At 41.6% G+C, this 21,300-nt stretch overlaps 3 protein-coding genes across 6 annotated transcripts; 1 reads left to right on the top strand and 2 right to left on the bottom strand.

Moving 5' to 3' along the window:
• Positions 1-2,917: 2,917 nt before the first annotated feature.
• LOC135585102 (seipin-2-like) lies at positions 2,918-9,229 on the bottom strand. Of its 4 annotated transcripts, XM_065083951.1 has the most exons (4): positions 8,072-9,229; positions 7,068-7,126; positions 6,848-6,960; positions 6,579-6,716 (listed from the first exon to the last, which is right to left on the bottom strand). In XM_065083951.1, the coding sequence occupies exons 1-3, from the start codon at positions 9,143-9,145 to the stop codon at positions 6,864-6,866; spliced, it is 1,230 nt and encodes a 409-aa protein (XP_064940023.1). In that variant the 5' UTR covers positions 9,146-9,229; the 3' UTR covers positions 6,579-6,716; positions 6,848-6,863. The 4 variants fall into 4 exon arrangements, 2 of the variants coding, with proteins under 2 accessions (XP_064940022.1, XP_064940023.1); XR_010479784.1 differs by lacking the exons at positions 6,848-6,960; positions 7,068-7,126 and adding an exon at positions 2,918-3,361 and having other exon boundaries at positions 6,095-6,716; XR_010479785.1 differs by lacking the exons at positions 6,848-6,960; positions 7,068-7,126 and adding an exon at positions 2,918-3,213 and having other exon boundaries at positions 6,095-6,716.
• A 3,465-nt stretch (positions 9,230-12,694) lies between these two features.
• Positions 12,695-13,803, top strand: LOC103998830 (MYB31 transcription factor31). Its single transcript, XM_018818271.2, has 2 exons — positions 12,695-13,045; positions 13,118-13,803. The coding sequence occupies exons 1-2, from the start codon at positions 12,783-12,785 to the stop codon at positions 13,443-13,445; spliced, it is 591 nt and encodes a 196-aa protein (XP_018673816.2). The 5' UTR covers positions 12,695-12,782; the 3' UTR covers positions 13,446-13,803.
• A 3,127-nt stretch (positions 13,804-16,930) lies between these two features.
• On the bottom strand, positions 16,931-20,964 carry LOC103998829 (leucine-rich repeat receptor-like kinase protein FLORAL ORGAN NUMBER1). Its single transcript, XM_009420425.3, has 2 exons — positions 18,076-20,964; positions 16,931-17,635 (listed from the first exon to the last, which is right to left on the bottom strand). Exons 1-2 carry the CDS (start codon positions 20,687-20,689, stop codon positions 17,268-17,270), a joined length of 2,982 nt encoding a protein of 993 aa, XP_009418700.2. The 5' UTR covers positions 20,690-20,964; the 3' UTR covers positions 16,931-17,267.
• Positions 20,965-21,300: the final 336 nt, after the last annotated feature.

The raw sequence follows: 21,300 nt of genomic DNA, 5'->3' as shown, positions 1-21,300 counted from the left end.
TCCAGGATGTGACAACTATTCCTATGAATGTCAATCTTGAATGCCCGCTCCTTTGACTGACTCCTTTACTTACATCTCAACACCTGTTTCCCTCAAATAGTTATGTGTGTTGGTTGCCCTCATCACAGCCTCACTAGGTCCCTTATGTTTGTTAGGAATGTGTCGACACTAAGGAGGGGGGGTGAATTAGTGCAGCGGTAAAAATTATGTCAGTTCGAAAATCTTCATATGTTAAAACGAAAGATACATGGGATCAAAAGCGTATGGAAGAGCATAGTGGATGTAAAGCAAGTAAGTTTGCAGTAAAGATAAAATGCACAAATAGAAATGCAAACTGAGTTTTATAGTGGTTCGGTTGTCGTGACCTACATCCACTCCGCCGATTCCTCTTCCGTCGAGGCCACCAACATCTACTATCGATCTTCCTTTAATAGGCGAAGATCAACCTCTTTCTTACACTCCTCTTCTCCTTTTCACGGGTTTAGGAGACAACCTTTAGAAGCACCCACTCCTCCTAAACAGAATTATAAACTTAGACTATAGGAGGGGATTTCTCAAGTGATTGCAATAGCGTTTTCTCACTTTAAAACTCTCTGTGCTTGTGTATCTTAACCATGGATGAGAGGGGTATTAATAGGCTTCAAGTTGATTCAAACTTAGAGCCTAAAAATATCTCATCCCGGGTTTCCTGGGTACAGGCGGTACCACCGCCAGTGTCAGTCTGACATTGAGCGATACCACCGCCTGACAGAGCTCGGAGACCGAGCTCTTACGGTACCACCGCTGGCAACATTTGCTGTCGGCAGTGCCACCGCCTAGACCACCTAGGAGACTGAGTCTCTCAGGCGGTGCCACCATCGGCCAGGCTTTCAGCATCCTGGTTGGGCCTTGAATCCGGCCCAAACCAACCCAACTTCGGGCCCAATTGGCCCCTAACAGAGTTGATGGGATTACCTCTCAATCTCAACTCCAATTATGTGCTAACTACGATTCCTAAGATATATTCTAAGCATTCTAGTTCCGGTATGTTAATCGCTCTTCCGGTGAGCTTCCAGCGAACTTCCGAGGAACTTCCGACGTACTCCCGGCGATGTTCCGAAGGACTCTCGGCAAGCTCCTAGACTTCATGACGATCGTCTTGGCGAGTTCCGACGAGCTTCTTTGGCAAGCTCTTGGACTTCTCGGTTGGTTCCAGCAGAACTTCCAACGAACGTCTGGACTTCCGACGAACTCTCGAACTCCCAACGAAATCACGTTCTTGACTCCAGGACTTTATTTTGCTTTATGCCTTGCTATCGTAGTTAATCCTGCAAACATAAAAGTACACTTCGATCTAGACAATTATTACTAAGCATGAATCATGTTGTCCGACATGTAATTGGTCCATTGACACTTTATCTGATTCTTCGACGCATCATCCTTTCTTGCGGCTAGTTGACCTCCGCAACTCCGATATTCTTGGCACAATATTTGTTCTTCTTAACCCAATGCTCGAAACCATGGCCCAAAGCCTTCTGTCAATAAGTCGATCGATCCTTCGGCGTGACGTCCAATCTTCTAACATGTTTCTCCGGCCCAACATGAATCTTCCTGCTTTAAATGTCTCTCCTTGATCGAATCATCCTGTGTCACTTAAAACGCAGATCAAATCATAAACACTTATCAATTGGTTTCATTATCAAAATACGAGATTCAACAATGTTTGCATGCCAAGTGTTTCTAAGTATACTTGTCCTGCTCTGATATCATCTATCACGGACTTAACTAGTTTTGCCTAAGTCGTGTGGCGTCATTGTGTGTCTATCCACAAATAATTAACCTTCCCGAAACCTCTTATAGTCCCTTAAGGACCTACGAGAGAGAAGATGGGTTAAAAAAATATTTAACTCGAAATCCATAAGCAACCATTTAGTAAACACTTGATAAACACTGTAAATTACAAATATAGACTTTATAAGCTTTGAATGGTCATGCAATAAAGGGTCTAAGGTGATCCGTCATAACTAAAAGTCTCCATCAATGCCCACAAGACACTACTGCGGAATAATACAGTGAACCAATCCTAAACACTACTTTAAAGGTCCATCTAACTATGTACCACTTGGGTAGCTCCGGATACCATGTTGGCTAACACTTCGCATCACTCTACCTGTATTTACAATCCTAAAACGACCATAAAAACTAATCAAAATGAGACTAAAAAATGAACATCATCCGTATTATACCGAACAGTATTGTAAACATCAGTTTAAATTTTTATTCTTGATTAAGTAAAAGATGAGTTCACAAGAGTTTGTCTTTTTAGAAAAGAACAACACAAACATTCATTATTATTAGACAGAGCAGTTAATCTAGTAATCGAGGAGAACTTGGACAAAGCAGTTGATCTAGTAATATATGCAAGCTCATGAGTTGCATCATTGTTCTCCCTATATATGTGATTCTATAACATTTGCAATCTGAGCTAGATATAGACAGTCGTTTCTCAAACAATGGGGATTGTGCTTCTACTTCTTCACTGTTACTTTTAGAATTGAGACTAGAAGGTTGTTTGGACATTGTGATAATTCTTGTTCCTTTCATGTAACCAGGACCAGTGAGATCTCAAAATCCCATCTCAATAAATATGTTTATGTAAGTGAACATGCATTTATTTTCTTCTAGTTTTGCAATTTCTATAATCCTTTTTGTGTTGACCTAAATTTTCTTCCAACATAAATGAGCTCCTCTCCTTCACTCCCCACCCCCATTTTTCCTCCAATTTCATCCTTCGCTTCCTCTACCTATGATCAGACTTGCTCAAATTGATGGAGTTGAAGCTTGAAACAATGAACATATGTATCTCTAAATCAAATAAATGCAAAAACTTTCAGCATCATAACTTGTAGTCAAAAAGCGATACTTTAACATGTAAAGAAACATGCAAAAATCTCTCAGCAATTGAAGATGAATATCTTATTCTACCATTTGACAGCTTAAGTGGCCATTTAAATTACAGTTACAAAAAGATCCACAACATTACAAGCTTAGATGTGTGAAAAGTCTACTTGTGGTGGCTCAAACAGAAGGGAGAAAGATATCATCACATGATTAATGAAAGGGAAGACAGTTGGCAAGCCTGTTACGTAGATCTTGTTGAAATCCTTTACCACTAAGAAGACTTGTGGATGACTACTTTGTGGCCTTTCCGACCTGCAAATGATACCATGCCACCTGCGGTGCGAAGAAAACACTGCAGCATCTCCTTAACTGGATTTGTACAATGCATGACAGCCTACTAGAAAATTTCAGAAAAGTATTGTGCAAATTAATGATGTAAACATGATATTAGTTGTTTCGGTGAAGTAGTATGCCACTCTGCCTGCAACGACAGGATGATAAATTTTACATAAAGTGATACTAGCACAAGATTCAGCAATTTTACAATGCAAATGAATGTGTTATAACCTACTAATATGCAACATCAATGATGTAAAGATATTACACCTGCAACAAGTAAAAGGATGACAAAATTTACATAAAGAGATGCTTGCACAACAGATTGTTAAGCAATTTCAGAATACAAGTCTGATGTGTGTTACAACCTAGTATAAAAACTTCAGGAGACTATAATGCAAATTTAACGATGTAAACATGTTACTGAAAGTTGTTCATTCAAAGTAGCATTGCCTGCAACAAGTAAGAGGATGATAAATTTTACATGAAGATATGCTTGTACAATAGATGGTTCAGCAAATATAGAATGCAATTGCAACATGTGTTATAACCTACTATGAAAATTAGAAAAAACCTTATGCAAAGTCAATGATGTAAACATGTTACTGAGAATTGTTCACTAGAACTAGTATCACCATCAATAAGTAACAAGATGAAAAATCTTACATGAAGCTATGTTTGCACAAGACATAATTCAGCAATTTTAGAATGCAAATGCAGTTTGTGTTTCAACCTACTATGAAAATTCAGAAACACATTATGCAAAGTCAATAATGTAACCATGTTGAAAGTAATTCACCGAAAGTAGTATTACCTGCAACAAGTAACAGGATGATATATTTTACATGAAGAGATGCTTGGACAACAGATGGTCCAGCAATTTCAGGATGCAAGTGCAATGTGTGATATTACTAAGAAAACCATTATGCCAAGTCAATGATGTAAACATGTTATTGAAACTTGTTCGCTGATGTAGAATCATCTTCCTCCCCCCTCGCCTACTTCACCATACTCCTCTCTAGCCAGATCCATAACAATCGCACAAGTGCATACCAAGACAAAATACATCCAGCCATACTGGTACTGTACGGGTTCACCAATGATTGACATTGGTATCAGACCAAGATTTGAAATCTTGGTTACTGATCTATATGCAACCAGGTTAACACATTCATAAATGTGGGCATTTGCAAAGAAATTTGTCTATAATAAAATATCATCAAGCCTTGCAAAGTTTACCTGAGTGATAGACTAGATGGTCAAACACCTCCAGATGCATAAATGTACAAAACAACTTCTAAAAATGAAATGTACCAAGATCCATTACATATATGAAAAGGTTATTGTTATTCTAGGTATAGTGTTTGAAACACTAAACTTGATCCAGCCCTTTTGACACCATGACAATTAATTGCAATTGGAATGGTAGAGAAGTTGAAACTCAAGTATGCTATACTAAAATGAATATCAAGATGCCATATTCTCAATTTATATCATGTTTTAGATTAGAGATATCAATTTATACTAATAGCGGAACTTCCAGAAATTTGTATCCCTTAAAGGGCAAGATGAACTGAAAAGGAAAAGTACTTACCATGTGAGTCCTAACACTCAACACATCTAACCATCTAACTCACCTAAATCTATCCTAACCAGACACAACAGGGGCTTTAATTGGTCATCAACATTGTCCTAAATAGCCTAGAATAATGGATTGGAGATTGTAGGAAGAATTAGAAAATGATCAAAATTATACTTATTCAAATTTATATCAAAGAAAGTTTTAGTCATAAGCCTCATCCACATGAAAAATCCATATGGATGATCAAATCATTAAATATACCAGTCCCATGACCAACCAGGACACAGACTGGGCAATTTCACCTGGTTAGGTTTGGTACAGCCTATACTACCTGGTAAGTTCATTGTATCAGGCATAGTGGGTAATAAGCAGACCAATATCAGATTGTCCTAAATGGTAATTTTATCAATGGTTACCACTCTTTCTTTCTCTCTCCCACACATGCTGTCTTTCTTCCCTCCACCAAGCTGTCTCACTACTGCCACCTCCTCCTCCTCTCTTCTTCCTTCAATTTGGTCCGAGCAATAACAATTGTATCGAGTGATGATAAGTTGGGTTCGTACTGATGCCATAACAGTTCGGCTACCAACTGGTACCGGCACTACCCTTGTTTGGGGCCTAAATAAGGTTGACTGGGCTAAGAAACATAAAATATCAGGGTCACTTTTAAAAGGATTTTAACTTAGATACAAATTTCTAGCCAGTTTACAGTCATCTTAAATTAGGAGATTCAGGCATTATTATACCTATAGATAGACATGCTCATAAACATTTAAGGCTCATTCTCATGCTTGTTATCTCTTTTTTTATGCAATAAAGTGTTAATCTATTAGTACAGTCTTTTAGTTCATATCTTGAAAGGTTTCTTCTCCATGTCCAATTGGTGAAAGTGTTTGTTAAAGGCAACACTTGAGCATACCATTAAATCTACTAGGCAACAGCTTCATTTGTTTGAGGTATATATTTTAATGTATTATTGTCAACAAATGAAAGGTAACTCAATAAATTGCTGTCTCATTCTTGCCTCACTTGTTAAATACTTATAACAACATAAATAGAAAGACCCTGTTCAATATATTCATGCGGTTGTTACTTAGTCGCCAACCAACAGGATTAGTTAACCTACAAACACCTTAAATTTGCACACATAAGTATTCTTCAATTCAATATATTTGTATAACACTAGATTCTTGTCCTTCTCAACAGAAGTACTTTGTTAAATTGTTCAGAAAATAAAATTTATAATACAAAACATATTTCATGTTTCTATTGTGCCTCAGAAATTGGAAAACATACCGGATGCCACTGACTGATCAAAAGTGTTGAACAAACTCAAAGTGTACATCATGACTATTATCAGATGAAATCTGAAGATAACCATTATATCCAGCAGCCATAAAAGTCACAATAAATCCAGCAGAAAGATTATTACTCTCACAATTATGCATATAAAGTTCGCGTACTATGGTCTCCTAGGAGTACCACCATTAGATCTTCCCCTGGGAAATATAACAGGTCTGCAACATACAAGAAGAATCAGCAACTGCATGATAAATAACATCATACTGGTCCAGATGAAGACAGTCTTCCTCCAGTTCCATATCATCCTCTTAAAGAAAGGAAGCTCAACCTCAAGTTTCATAGATGCAGAATAAATTTCAGGGATACCAGCACCAGGCCTAAACTCTGCTCTCTGCTCTAGTGTGACCCTTACGCATATGGTTGGTTTAGTTCCTTCAGTAAGGCCTCTCATTCTTAAACTCAGAACCTGTGTTTCAGAAGAATAGCCTGCTAACAGAAACATGGATTTAAGGAAAGTCTCTACGAAGCGAATGTGAGAGCTCTTGAAGCGAAGTATGCATGGTTGACGTGAACTGGATGTGATGTTGCCATTTATAGTTAGAAGTTCCACCCTGACCTGTACCAAAAAAATCACATGAAGGTGTTAAACACATTAGAACATTAACCATGTGAAAAGATTAGGTTCAAGCTCCACTGCAAATGGAAACTATAAACTGGCCTGATCTAAGTAGTGTAACAAGGTCCAACCTTTAGTGAATCAATGTCATATGAATGTGATCAGGTCAATATAAATTATAATGACCAAGCACATCGAGTTGCAGAAAGGAGGAAGCAAGAGTTCCACAAAACTACCAGAATTCCTAACAAAATCTCACAGTTCAAGTTTGTGAAGACATAAAATGTGGAAAACATTGCAAAAGACAAACTGAAAAATAAAATAGGAAAAGATAAACAGCACTTATGGCACCTTTTATGACAAGCATATAGCTGATTTCTCTCTTTTACCTTCCTTTTAATTGCTTGGCACTGGAGGAGATAATGCCAACTATATCAATGTAACATTCAGAAGTGGCAAAATATATCATAAAAGAATATAACATCAAACATTTTAAGCATGTTTAGAGGAATGTAATGCGCTTCATACTGACAAACAGATCATACATTTAAGAAAAAACAAATCACTTAAACTAATAACAAAATTACTATCGAGTGCATCTACACTAGAGAGCATTCTAGTCTTAGTTTTCAACGAGCTCAATGCAATTTCTAAGAACATATAGCAAATTATAAGTCCAAACTACCACCATAAATTCCAGATTTATAGTATCAGAAAAGAAAAATCAAATGGGAAGTATGAGATTTAAATTTACACAATTCTGAATGAGAGGGTGCACTTTTAAGTGGGTGCCTAAACAAGTATTTTATTGGGTCCTATCTCAAGGAGTAAATTCAATTTACTAAACAGGCCTGAATTTGACCAAGCACTGCCTATATTATACCTCACTTTGACCCAAAGTCTAGAGTTGCACAAGTTCATATATCCACATTTAAACCAACTTTCCAAGGAGTGTTTAGATCTCAGAAAATGCCTTGATTCAAGTAAACTAATCAAGCGATACTAAGAGTGTTTTGGATTTTAGGGAAGTGAATGGGGTATGGAGCTTCTCTTCCTACATATTTCAGAAATCAGCATCATCAGCACTGCCTCAAAGTCAAAAGTCGCTTCTCTTCTTTTTGGAACTTCACTTCTCATATTCTGCAGTAACCTCATTTTGAACCAAATATAAGCAAGTGGTCATTCCCCTGGGAACTAAATTTCCCGGATTAAATCACATCTTCAAAATGCAGAATTGTCAAAACAATCTAAAAAAGAATATAAAATTAGCTGACATGACATAATGATACATCACGCGAATGTGAAAAAAACATCCAATTTCTGAGACACATGCCTCCATTGTTCAAAATACATACCTGAAAGACCCCAAGATTTCTGTTGTAATCCGATTCTGGCAGAGTCAATGAAATGGTAAGCTGCAGCTTTTGATTTGGAGGCGCCAGCCGCCGAAATTCATGGGTCACAATGCTGAATTCTTTGCTGGAAACCAAGCAACCAACGCAAGGAACAATTGGCACAAGAGCTTCCGGGCTGGTTTTTGTGTAATCAAAACTCAATTCCTCGGTCATCTGTATGGGCTCTTCCACCACCCGGCTCATGATCAGACTCGCTCCTAAGAAAGAGGCTGCCAAAATCCCAAACAACAAGAGACATACATAGAGAGACCAGAAGAACCCCCATGTCAACATCACCACCAATTTCCACGTTTCCCGCTGTCTAATTAATCTTCCGAACATCAGCGGGAGAATATTCTCGTACAAACTCTTACATGCTTCCGAAACCCTTGCCTTTGCCCCATCCCTTGCTCGGTAAAGAGTGCCGAGAGGATCTGTGACGCATAAGAAAGAGCACTGAAACAACCAAAAGGTTGTCTTGACGAAGCTGACCAGCAAAGTCATCTGAAAGAAGACAGCTTTGATCACCAGATCAGCTGAAAACTCCAAGATGCACCAGGGCGGCACCGATCCAGAGTCAGCTGCCGCTACCTCGTTATCACGGGCACGGCTCGTCGCTCCGGATTCCCTAGAAACCCCCGGGCGTCCATCTCGTCCTCCGGCACTAACCTGATCCGAGGTGATAGCAGAAGAAGCCGGAGTATCCGAACCCAATACCCGTCGCTTCATATCGAGCTCAATCTTCGGCTGCGTGTCGGCGGGGGAATCCAAGTTCGCTTTAGGGGCGGGGTCGGTTCCCTCGGGGGGCGGCTGGCGACGCCGGCGGAGGGTCGATGCTGATGAAGGCAAAACGTCGAGGGGGGTGGAGGCCGATTCAAGGTGGAGAGACGGGGGCAAATCGAAGAAAATTTCGCCGTCGTCGTCAGACTCGATGAAGGAATCAAGGGCGTCGAAGTAGATATCGGAGGCGGAGTCGGCTTCGACCTTGTCCTCGTCATCCTTGTCGTCGTCGTGGTGGATTTCTCGCAGGTCCATTTAGGGTAGGTAATGGCAGAGAGAGAGAGAGAGAGAGAGAGAGAGCGAGAGAAAGAGAGGGCCTTGCGGGAAGCAATGGCAAGGCGAAGTGGCACGACTGCAGATACGAAAGACGGTTTAAGACGAGCACCGTCTTGCAACCGCCGTTCTCATCCCCTCGATGTGTGCCACGTTGCAAGCCGTGAAGAAGCCAAACGGAGGGGGACGTTAACGGCGTTATGGCACCGATTATTTGGAATTTTGTGAATTGTGACACACATTTAAATGATTTTTATTAGGTATTTATCGAGAAAAACCGCATATTAATTTTTTTATCGGATGAAGTCCCATATTCATTTAAATCTAAAAATATTTTTTTTATAAAAAATAAATTAAATAAATTAAATATAAATTAGTGTAATTCGAATATAACTTAATTTAATTTCGACTGTAAGTTGATTAATTTTTATCAAATCAATTAATATTAATTTTTAAAAAAATATAATTAAAAGAATCAAATATAATCTAGTTTAATTTTGAATGTAACTTAATCAATTTTCACTAAATCAACTAAAGATTTCACAGAATAACTTAAAAGATGATTAATATTTCATTTATTTTTAAAAAAATTATGAGACTTAATATCGAAATTAAAAATGTTTAAATAACAGTAAATGTCTGAAAATATTAGAAAATAAATACCCATTGAATATGGGGATGTCATTCGATAAAAAAAATTAATAATAAAAATATTTTGATAAAATATCATTTTTCTTGGATGAATTCTCAAGGAAAACATCGTTCTCAAGGAAAAAAAGCATCTCGAAAAAACATGTATGATGTGGCCATCTTAAAAATAATAATAACTTGCGAAAATGTCCATTTATCCTTCGAAAAAAATAAAAAAAATCCAAAAAAACACACGTATATAAACGTGGCCATTTTGTAGTTAACTTAGCCAAGAAGCATCTCAACAAAGCGTCCGCGTTGCGACCATTAGGTATGTTGACGAGTCCACGTAGTCTTGAACACATCTAAAGGCATTCCAAACATTAAAGTGGCTTAATCAAATCAAGCTAATTATTTAAATGGCTATCTATGTGTGTATTTTTCTTCAATTTTTTTTAGCTTTCTAAGTGCATTATTATGAAAACTCTAAGATGGATCTTTTTTTTTTTTTTTTACATTGACTGAAAATTTAAAGTAAATTTCTCCTTGGTGACTTATCCTAATAATTCTGCTCACAAATTTTAACTAAAATAAAATTATTTCATCTTAGATTCACAAACTTTAATTGAAATAAATAATTATCATTATACTAAAAAGTCACAAATCTGTTTATATTTTCCACTTGAATTTATGTTTATAATAATATGCAAATGCAATATGTTAGTATATGTTAAATAAATATTTTGATTTTGTTATTGCTTGAGCTCAATTTTTACCTTCTTCAATTATTATTTATAATAAAATTAAAAAAAATATCAAGCATGTCATAAAGATAAAAGATTAAAAATAAAATTTTATAAAATATGTGACATAGTTCTAAAGACACATGCATATAACTGTTATTACCATATCTAATTATATAAGCAACTAAATAAATATTGTATTTAATAATTTTTATAACATATTTTGTTAGGAAAAATTAAATGAGAATTATGATATGCAATTGCTTTTTTTATAAATGTTAAGGACTTACAAGTTGATTACAATGGATATAATGAATAAAATTTTATAATTATAACATAATATATAATCAGTGTATGCATACTAAGACAAATTAGAAGAATATAACAAAGTTGGTGGAGCTTAGTATATGAATAAAATTATTATTTACCATTTGTTATATAAATAAATATCTTACTTTATGCACTTTGCTTTCTCTTGAATTCTAGTAGCATTAATTTGATATGATATGTTTCCTCTTCCCCAAATATCATTAAATTTAACTTCAAAATCTAGATAGGTAGAAGCATATAGAATTATTTGGACGCAACATTCAATCACAAGATAAATGATTTGACAAAAAATAATAATAAATGAGTAATTATGTGGGTCCCTATCGATCTCTTAAAGGAAAGATATCTTGTGAGGAGGACATACCTCACATGGGAGACTCCCTACCTATATGTCATATATGGGGTTGTACAGTGCACAATTAATCATCCAAATAAGGTAAGTTAGGTATCAAAGATTTCTTTAATGGAGTCTGTATCAGACAAGTAACCAAACTGCTCAATTATATTTATATTTGTTGTTATGTCAATATTATTGACGGGTAGTGACAACTTTATTTAATTCCAAAGATATGAGACCGTTCAAGTCGTGAGAGGTCACATATGAAGATTGAAGTGGAAAGAAGCTCTGACTGAGAGCTCCAAGGTGTTGCTCATTCATCAAAAACGAGTTTGCTATCGTCTCGAGGTGCACTTTAATTTCGTCGAGATCTCTATACAAGTGGTCAGCGTTGAGAGAATATTCATAATCCGATCTCTTCGAAGGTAAAGTTAGTAAAGTGGTGATAGTAATAGAAATCTTGCCTCTCTAAATTTTAGGGTTAGGTTTTTATACCGAAGCAACTGATGAAGAGTGATCGGTCATTGGTCGAGGAACCCCTCACATTGTCGAGGGGCTCATTTATGTCGATGGTTAGTAAACATGTCTCTCTAAGGGTTGCGTCAGGAAAAAATAACTATAAGAGTATTGTTTGTTAGGATTAGAGTTTGTTTGGGACAAATAAGAGATGGACCCCGATATTAGATGTCTAGAAAGAAGAATTGGGTCACAACGCTTGAGATTAATGTTCTCTACAATGGAATATGTGAGCTCTCCTAAAATCATGGTTAATAAGTCACTTGCGACTAATGACTCGAAAGAAAAAAAAAAATCAAGAGAATGAACTTCTCGAAGATTAATGCTCCATATGATTGGTTCATGTGGCCCTTAGGGATCCAGACAATATATCAATTATTTGTGTCATATAAATTGCTTGACATAAGAAGATTTGAAGGAAAGATCGGTAGTATTGCACTTTGAATACATTCCCCTAAAAGCATCCACCTCTATCTAAACTTTTTTTATTTTTTATCATTGGTTTTAGCATCAGACAAACCATCTTATATGGATGCCTATCCCATCAAATCAAGTTAATCTATGTGTTAATAATGCATCAATGTCTATATCAACAATTTTCGCTCACAATGTCATAATCTTCGAACTGTACCCAAAATTATTCATTTTAGAAATCTCTTAATCATCCGATCTATTCGATATAAGAATCAGGATATAAAACTCTCTACTCATCTCGAATATACACTTCTCAATCTTATATTGTTATCTTAAATTAATTTCACATTAATAATTAATTCTCTTTTATATTTTGAAAATATTATGAATGCATATTCCAATGACATTGTACGTATTTCTATACCAAAATATAATCCTGATAACATTATATGTATTCTTATACAAAATATATGCACATTACATGAGTGAGATGTAAAAGTCAAAGTCAAACTCCTCTATGTATTTATACCTTCCTATTTCACTTTCTCCCTTCACCCCACCCCCTCCCTCCTCTTCCTCTTACACACCCAACACCCAAACTCTGGTTGCGGCCAAGAGGTTGAAGTCAGGAGAAGACCATCGGAGGGTCATGGGAAGGTCTCCGTGCTGCGAGAGAGCGCACACCAACAAGGGAGCGTGGACCAAGGAGGAAGACGACCGCCTCATCGCCTACATCAGAGCCCACGGCGAGGGCTGCTGGCGCTCGCTCCCCAAGGCCGCCGGTCTTCTCCGCTGCGGCAAGAGCTGCCGCCTCCGGTGGATCAACTACCTTCGGCCCGACCTCAAGCGTGGAAACTTCACCGAGGAGGAAGACGAGCTCATCATCAAGCTCCACAGCCTTCTCGGTAACAAGTAAGTGCGACTCTCCTCAGCTCTGACGCCATGCAGCGGAGGCTGACTACCTGTTGCCTTCACATGGAACAGATGGTCTCTGATCGCCGGAAAGTTAGCTGGGAGAACGGACAACGAGATCAAGAACTACTGGAACACGCACATCAGGAAGAAGCTGCTGAGCATGGGGGTGGATCCTGCCACCCACCGGCCGATCCACGACAGCGCCGCGACCATAACCGCCGTCTCCGTCGGGAGAACAGAGGAGAAGGCTGCTGGTTTTGGACGTGAGCAGGAGAGGAGCGGCGAGGAGGAGACATCGGCACGGCGGCAGCACCATCGACCACCGAAGTGTCCAGACCTCAACTTGGAGCTTTGCATAAGCCCTCCGTTCCAACAAGCTCCTTTGCACCCCATCTAAGACGAGAGCTCTGTGCTTTGTGTCAGCTGCAGAGGAGCAAGGAATAAGTGGTGCAAGTACTGGAAACAGCTTAGTTCTTTGACCACTGCATCCTTGAGATGATCTGAGGAAGGAAAACAAATGGAGAGAAGATGCTGTGTCTTAAGAAGCTCTGTTGTAATCTTTCTCCATCTGGAGTACTGCTCTGTTTGTAAACCATTTCTATCTTGTAAATGCTTTAATCCGAGGGATTGCCAGTAAGCAAATGAAGACCAAAAATACAAGGAAAGAGAAATCAAACATCGTCATTGTCGAACCACTGTACTCCTCCTATATTTGGGATCTAACTAGTTAAGCAGGGGATCTTGTTGTGTCCAAATGGGGTAGCCCTGGCCCAATCCTTTGGTGCATGTGACTACTCTATGGATAAGAGAGAAGAGAAGGAGAAGCCGGATGGTGAGAAGGGTAGGTGACCAAATTGAGGAGCTGAGGGAGACATCCATGTGGGAGGCTTCATCCTTGATGCTCTCATTTGTTAGCTGTGGGGAAGAGCCAACAGCTAAAAGACCTCTACCACAGACAAATACAATGTCGAAAGCACCAAAAATCCTCCATTTCTCCTCAAGGAACATGAGGTTGTCCATGTCTTTTTCTTGCTGCTTCTGTCTGGAAGGGTCCCATGAGGATCAGAAGAAACCAAGTCAGGGAGGTGAGATGTTATTTAAAAGAGAAGGAATCCTCACTGGTCTTTTGCAGGATTCCCACCCATGATAGATGGGATCATCCTCGATGGACCACCACAAGAAAGAAAGATTCACAGTGAACACTATTGTAAACAACACAGCCAGTAGAAATCCTGGTGTCTTTGTTCAGCTGGATCATGAATTCATGAAAGACAATGCTGACATCTATCTGTTGTTGTCTTAGCTTATGTCTGATTGCAACTTAGTAATAATACACTTTAATAAATTAGAGACAAGGATGAGAGTGGACCAATGATCTTTCATTGGAAGAACTCACAGATAATCTCAATAATATATATATTTTTGTACTTGTTTATCACTGATAATCTCAATAATATCTTACATGTAAATCATCTCAAAGTGATATTTTTTTTTGCTGACATGAAAGCTCCAGGTGACTAAGTTCATTGCAATGATTCACATGGATGATTCAGGATGACTGTCAAGACAGCAACTCCAGAGTCCCAAACTGAAAGAGCAACACAGAAGAAATTGGAAGGTCCTTTTCCCAAGCCCACCTAACTCTCACTTTGTCAACATGTTAGGTGGGATGAAGATGACTCTCACATATGTTGTCTGCAAACATCTGCTCCACAGATAACTATCTATCCTCAATTATCTTCTTTTTCAAGTATTTCTGTGTCCACTGTTCATATTATATCATTATCTCCTATAAGAAGTCCATCAATAATCAATGCTGTGCATGCATGGCATGTTAGTAGGGCTCATATCATATTAATTTGTTCTATGGCCTAAAGTAACACTTCAACATCATGATCCCAAAATGTACCAAGTGTTTCTACTTGTTAGATCTAGCTAGCTTCATTTAAGCAAGTGCTAGATGACCAAACTGTCAAGCTAAACTGTTAACACACTGAATTATTGTCGCAATATTGAGGTTAATTGTACTGTAACATTTCTGACAACCACAGCTTCTGAGGTTGTTCAGAATTCCAACATCTTTGGACCACTTTGAATTATTGTCTAAATCTTGAAAGCTCCAAGATTTCTTTTTTTAAATCCAACATATTAGACATCTTGGCTAATTTAAAAAGAAATTTTATTTTAGACTTGTGATCTACATCTACTTCAGGCATCCAAAATATTAGTCAATTGTGGAATATCTAAATTACTTGTCTTAAGTTCATGATTCAAAATCTCATCCAATAAATTTTAAATTTTAAAGATGTTTATTGGTCTAGTCGATAAAATTTTTATCGAATCATTATAAGTTTACGCAACCTAAACTCTGCTTACATCATTTATCTTTTATAAAAACATGACTTTAAACTTTGATCTGAAATTTGGTATCTATGATATGGTAACTTTTGTGAAATGGCATTTAATCCCTGTGAATGAAGATTGAACAACAACACTATTAGCATACTGTTAGTAATCTACAGTATCAATCTATATGATCTGTGGCTCGTAAAAGTTGTTGGCTGTCTTATTATTGTGTGCTATAAACTGGGCCATGCTACTACAGCGTTTTAGCAAGATTGATAGAGAAAGCTGAGATCCACTCCCACATGATTTGGCTGGACTTGAGAACATGGATTGTTCACTGGATTTCTAAGCCATGAATTATTCTTCCCTGATAGCTTTCAAGATGGTAACATTAGTCTTCCACATCTTGATACAAATTATGGCTTTTGGAGTAGCTTTTTGTATACACTTCATCTTGATGCAAATGATGACTTTTGGAGTAGCCTTGAGCTTCAACATCTGTGAGTCACAAAGATGCCTTTCCATGAACTGCATATGGCAATGTTTGTCATCATGAAAAGTGGGAGCAACTCAAGAGATGCTTCTGATTTGGTGTGGTAGATTAATGGGGTGTGGATGTCATAAGCTTTCTACTTAATCTCTAATATAAACAAGGATCCCACCACTAGTGGCCACAAATGCTGCACCTAATTTAGGGTTCTTTGATAGCAGCCCTCTTTTCATATGATTCCCTGCACACCAAAATCCAATGTTGATGACATGATTATTCTTTCCCTTCAAACCAAATACAATTGTCAAGTGGTGCTCCAAAGCTTTGTTTCAATTATGCCTAATGAAACCAGAAGTTCTTCAGAAGTCCACACAACAAGTACTAATGTTACAACTCTTTGGGATTGATGAATCTTTCTTTATCATTTAGGATTGTACAAAGTATCTTTTTAGTTGAAATTAAGAGCATTAAAATCTTCATTTTTAATCTCAAGTAAAATTTTTAAAGTCCTTTCTTATCTCTCATTACATTAGTAATACTATCTCTCCTTATCTAACCATATAACCACAGTTGTTTTTCTAACATATTCAAACCATTTTATGTGATTTTTCATTTTATTTTTAAAGTTAGAACTATGTCTAAATGTTCATAAATAAAAACTTTTTTATTTCTAATTCTCTATTAACTCCTTATATTCAACCAACCTTACATCTCCTGAATAAAAGATCTATAGATGAAACATTCCATGCATTCTTTAAATTAAATCTAACCCTTCTAATAATCAGACATATTTTACAGTCAAAGACAGTCATCATAAGTTAAAACTTGTTGTACACTAATATGATTTAGAAGTTTGTTATGATGATAAAAAAAACACTAAAGACAATTTATATAATTTATTATATATTATTTAAATAAATTCATGTTGATAGTTATCATTGATTTAGAGTGTTTTGGATTTAGAAGGACATGTAGGCCATGTTAAATTTTTGTGATAACAAATATGCTACTTTCAAACTCTGCAAGGATGGATATGTAAAAACCCATCAATAGAAATATGAATATTTTCATTTACCAAAACCCTGAATTAACATTTTCCAGCACATAAATATGCATGTAATTGTTTTATCATGCATAGCAAAATTTAAATTCATCATTCATATACACATGACTCCATAATACCATTCTAATGTCTGTCAACTTTCAAGTAGCACAATTAGTACTAGTAGTAGTAGTAGTAGTAGTATAAGCTGAAAGCGTGTGAGTTCAACCTAAGTTGCAGCTCTGTAGCATGTAGGAAGAGGGGGAGTTATGTGCAGCAGAACAAAACCCCATGCAGTACCTTATTAACAGTGAGCTTTACTGCTACCTGAGGAGGACGATTCACAGGCTGAGGAGATCGGTGGGTGGTGGCGGCGGCGGTGGTGATTTCGGATTGGAGAGCATGTGCACCACCTCCCTCATGGTGGGCCGCGCCGTGCTCTGCTCCTCCACGCAGAGCATCGCCACCTTGAACAAGTTGGTGATCAGGTCCAGCGGGGTCGACGTCAGCCTCTTGTCGGCAATCAAGAGGATGGCCGCGGAATCAGTGGTTTCGGCCGCCTCCAAAACCGTCTTGCGGACCCAGCGGACGATGTCGACGCCGTCGCCGAACCCGCCCACCGGCCGCCGCCCGGTGATCAGCTCCAGGAGCACCACGCCGAAGCTGTACACGTCGCTCTTCTCGTCCACACGCAGCGTGTATGCGTACTCTATCACCAAAGTTGTAAGCAGTAGTTTTAGTTCTAACGTAAGTATCCGTGCTCTATGCCAACTAAGACAATTGAACTAAGCCAGACCAGCTGTTATCCGAGCCGCAGGGCTTCTGCCTCGCGACCCTCGGTGGATTTAGACTTGGGAAGATTACCCCTCACCATCAATCCAATCCCGTGGAAGAATGGATAGAGTCCGTACTCTGACTCGTAATAACTCCAAGTACTCTGTTGGTCCACCCTTAATAATAAGTCCAAAATCTATCATGCAGCAAGCACACACTTGTCTTCTACCTCGTTGACCTCTGCCACCCATGCTCTCACATATATCCAACCAATGGGACCCGCACCCCAATCGCCACTCACAGAGAACAACACGACAAAAAGAGGAAGAATTTACCAAATCGTGTTACTAGATGATGGTAGTTTGGTAATTTTACCTGGGGCGATGTAGCCATAGGAGCCGGCGATGGAGGAGACGCACTCAGAGGCGCCGGGATGGTGCAGGAACTTGGCGAGGCCGAAGTCGGCGACGTGCGCCTCGAAGTTGGAGTCGAGGAGGATGTTGTTGGACTTGACATCCCGGTGGAGGATGAGCGGGGAGCAGTCGTGGTGGAGGTAGCAGAGACCCCTGGCCGCCTCCGCTGCGATGCGCCACCTCGCCTCCCACCCAAGGTGCGCCCCCTTGCTCCCGTGCAGCATCTCCCCCAGGCTGCCGCCAGGCATGTACTCGTACAGCAGCAGGTTCGTCTCCCGGTTCGACACGAAGCCCAGCAGGCGCACGATGTTGCGGTGCCGGATCCGCCCCAGGGTCGTCACCTCCGCCGTGAACCCGCGATCGTGCTCCGCCCCCGCCCCCCGCCCCACCAGCCGCTTGATTGCCACCTCCGTCCCGCACGCCATGCTTCCCCGGTACACGATCCCCGCCCCGCCCTTTCCGATCACGTTGTCGTCCTTCAGGCACTCCATCACGTCCTCCACCGTGAAGTCCAGCCGCTGGAACGCTGTCATCTTCCACGCCTTCGACCGCCCCTTCCTCTCCCTCCACAGCCTCCAACCCTTCGCCGCCGCAGCGGCCAGCGGCACCCCAGCCGCAGCCGCGAGCCCTGCCAGCGGTAGCGCCCTCTTCGCGTCCCACCGCCGCTGCCGCGGGTGTCCCTCGCCGGAGCTCCCGTCACCGCCGCCATCTGCGCCGCACGGGTAGCGGACATGCAGCGGCGGTCCACAGAGTCCCGGGTTCCCCACGAACCAGCTCTCGTTGAACACCAGAAACTGGCCCTGCGCCGGAATAACGCCGGCGAGGCGGTTGTATGAGAGATCGAAGATGGTGAGGCTCCGCATCCGCTGCATCTCCGGCGGGATCACGCCGGAAATCTGGTTTCTCGAGAGGTTGAGGGTGTTCAGGATCTGCAGCGCCGGGATCCGCACCGGTATCGCGCCTGTCAAGTTGTTCCGGCTGAGATCGATCATGACTAACGAAGAGCAGCGGGTGAGATCGACGGGAATGTCGCCAGAGAGGCTGTTCCCACTCAGATTGAGCTTGGACAGCTGCTTCAGCTGGCCGATCTCGGGTGGGATCGCACCGGAGATCTGATTCGAGTCGAGAGCAAGATTCTGGAGCGCGGGGAGGCTGCCGATTGCCGGTGGGATCGAGCCGGTAATCAAGTTGTTGGACAGAGCGAGCATGCCGAGCTTATTGCCAGCAATCACCGGCGGTAGATCTCCGGAGAGGAAGTTTTCGCTGAGCTCGAGCATGTCGTTCGAGGGCAGATCGAAGAGCCCGGCGGGGATCGGCCCGTTCAAGAAGTTCTTCGCGAGTCGAACCCGAGTCAGCGACTTGCACTCACCTAGCTTCTCCGGAATCGGACCGAAGAAGCCGTTCTCCATCAGAACCAGTGTCTCGAGACGCCCGCTGGCGCAGAGATCGGGGGGAATCGTCCCGGTGATCCGATTCGACGCCACGTCCAGCTTGAGGAGCCGACCGTTCCGACCCAACGATTCCGGGAGCTGCATGGTGAAGTTGTTCTCCCACAGCTCGAGAACCTCGAGATTCGGGAGTTCCGCGACGAACGGCGGGATGGCGCCCCGGATGTGGTTGCGGAAGAGGCTCAACAGCTTGAGCTCCTTCAGCTCAGCGAAGCGATCTGGTACTTCGCCCGTCAGCTCGTTGATGGAGAGGTCCAGAGATTCCAACATGCTGAGTCCGCCGAGCTCCGGCGGGATGGAGCCAGAGAGCCGGTTGATCTGGAGAAAGAGTGTGTCGAGATGCTTCAAGCTGCCGAGGCTCGCCGGAATTGGGCCGGAGAGACCGCATCCCGCCATGTCGAGCCGGACTAACGACGACAACATCCCCAACTCCGGCGGTATCCCACCCACGTACATATTGTAGTACCCGATGTACATCTCCTTCAGCTTGGAGAGCCGGCTGAGGCTGGCGGGGACTCGGCCGGTGAGGGCGTTGCCATTGAGACCGAGGTACTCGAGGTTCTTGATGTCAGAGTATTCCTTCGGGATCGTCCCGTTGAAATAGTTGCCACCGAGGTGGAGGTACCGGAGGCGCGGGGCCGCCGCCAGGCCCAGCGGGAGCCGGCCGGAGAAGTTGTTGTTGTAGGCGTCGATGACCTCCAGCGTCGGGAACCCGCCGGGTCCGACGTGGGGGAACGCGCCGCTGAAGTTGTTGTTCGAGACGTTGAGCAGGCGGAGGGAGGGGAGCGCAGCTAGCTCCATCGGGAGAGGGCCAACGACGCCGGAGCAGGACACAGTTAGGTTGACGAGGCCGCTGAGGATGCCGATCTCCGGCGGTAGCGTGCCGTTGAGCTGGACGCCAGTGAAGTTGAGCGCGACGACGCGGGAGTTTTCGTCACAGGCGACGCCGGTGAAGGAGCAGTAGTCCGCGGATGCGGGGTCCCAGTTGCCGAGGGCGGAGCTACCGGGCGCCACCAGGGCAGCCTTCAGCTTAATCAAAGCTTCGAGATCTGCATCGCCATCTGAAGTAGCCAAGAAGAAGAGGAAGGCAACGGAGAAGAGTACGAGTAGGCTCAGGTGTGCCTTCATTCTCCTCCCTCTCTTTGCTTTGGTTTGTTCTCTGTGTTTCTGCTATCCGTAGCAGACGATAAAAGGAGGGAGCATACGAGTCCGAAGGGAATAAGGCATCAGCTGGGTTGCGTTACTGGCCACGGAATCAGAAGAAAGGAGGGAGTGAGGAAAGCACCAAGGGAGACGGAGGGGGTGTGCGCGAGAGACAGAAATAGGCGAGAGAGTGGTCGCTTGCATGACTGCATCTAATGATGCGTAAGGTGACACCGGCCGTCTGCGGAGGTGACAGTACAGTGGCGCCAGGTGACGGAGCTGACGGCCGTTAGTAACAGCGAGTGAACGAACCCCTGAGTGGGGCACGTAGGCGGTTAAGCGAGAAGGAGCGGGACGCCGTTACGGTGACGTTCGGCCCGTGACGGGGTGTGTCAGGGAGTCGTGTCCACAGAGCTGTGCGAGAGAGAGAGCGAGAGTTGATGGACGTACGGGGTGGTGTCGTCTGGTCTCTGACGCGGTCTACTCTCTCACGGTACCTTTGACGGCGTGAGCTGGCTTCCGCCATGAACTGACAGACGGCATGATTTTAGCTGCTGCGCAGTTACTCGCTCCCTCCCTCCCTTTTTTCTTTTTTA

Source organism: Musa acuminata, chromosome BXJ1-9 (assembly GCF_036884655.1).
Source record: "Musa acuminata AAA Group cultivar baxijiao chromosome BXJ1-9, Cavendish_Baxijiao_AAA, whole genome shotgun sequence".
Lineage (NCBI taxonomy): Eukaryota > Viridiplantae > Streptophyta > Magnoliopsida > Zingiberales > Musaceae > Musa > Musa acuminata.
This window is presented reverse-complemented; position numbering and strand designations above follow the sequence as displayed.

Excerpts from the sequence above, each read along its gene's own strand:
- LOC103998830 (XM_018818271.2), top strand. The coding sequence starts at position 12,783 with ATGGGAAGGTCTCCGTGCTGCGAGAGAGCGCACACCAACAAGGGAGCG. Across the intron at positions 13,046-13,117 it reads CACAGCCTTCTCGGTAACAA|ATGGTCTCTGATCGCCGGAA; the intron begins GTAAGTGCGACT and ends CACATGGAACAG.
- LOC103998829 (XM_009420425.3), bottom strand. The coding sequence starts at position 20,689 with ATGAAGGCACACCTGAGCCTACTCGTACTCTTCTCCGTTGCCTTCCTC. Across the intron at positions 17,636-18,075 it reads CTATGGCTACATCGCCCCAG|AGTACGCATACACGCTGCGT; the intron begins GTAAAATTACCA and ends CTTTGGTGATAG.
- LOC135585102 (XM_065083950.1), bottom strand. The coding sequence starts at position 9,145 with ATGGACCTGCGAGAAATCCACCACGACGACGACAAGGATGACGAGGAC. Across the intron at positions 6,717-8,071 it reads GAAATCTTGGGGTCTTTCAG|GTCAGGGTGGAACTTCTAAC; the intron begins GTATGTATTTTG and ends TTTTTGGTACAG.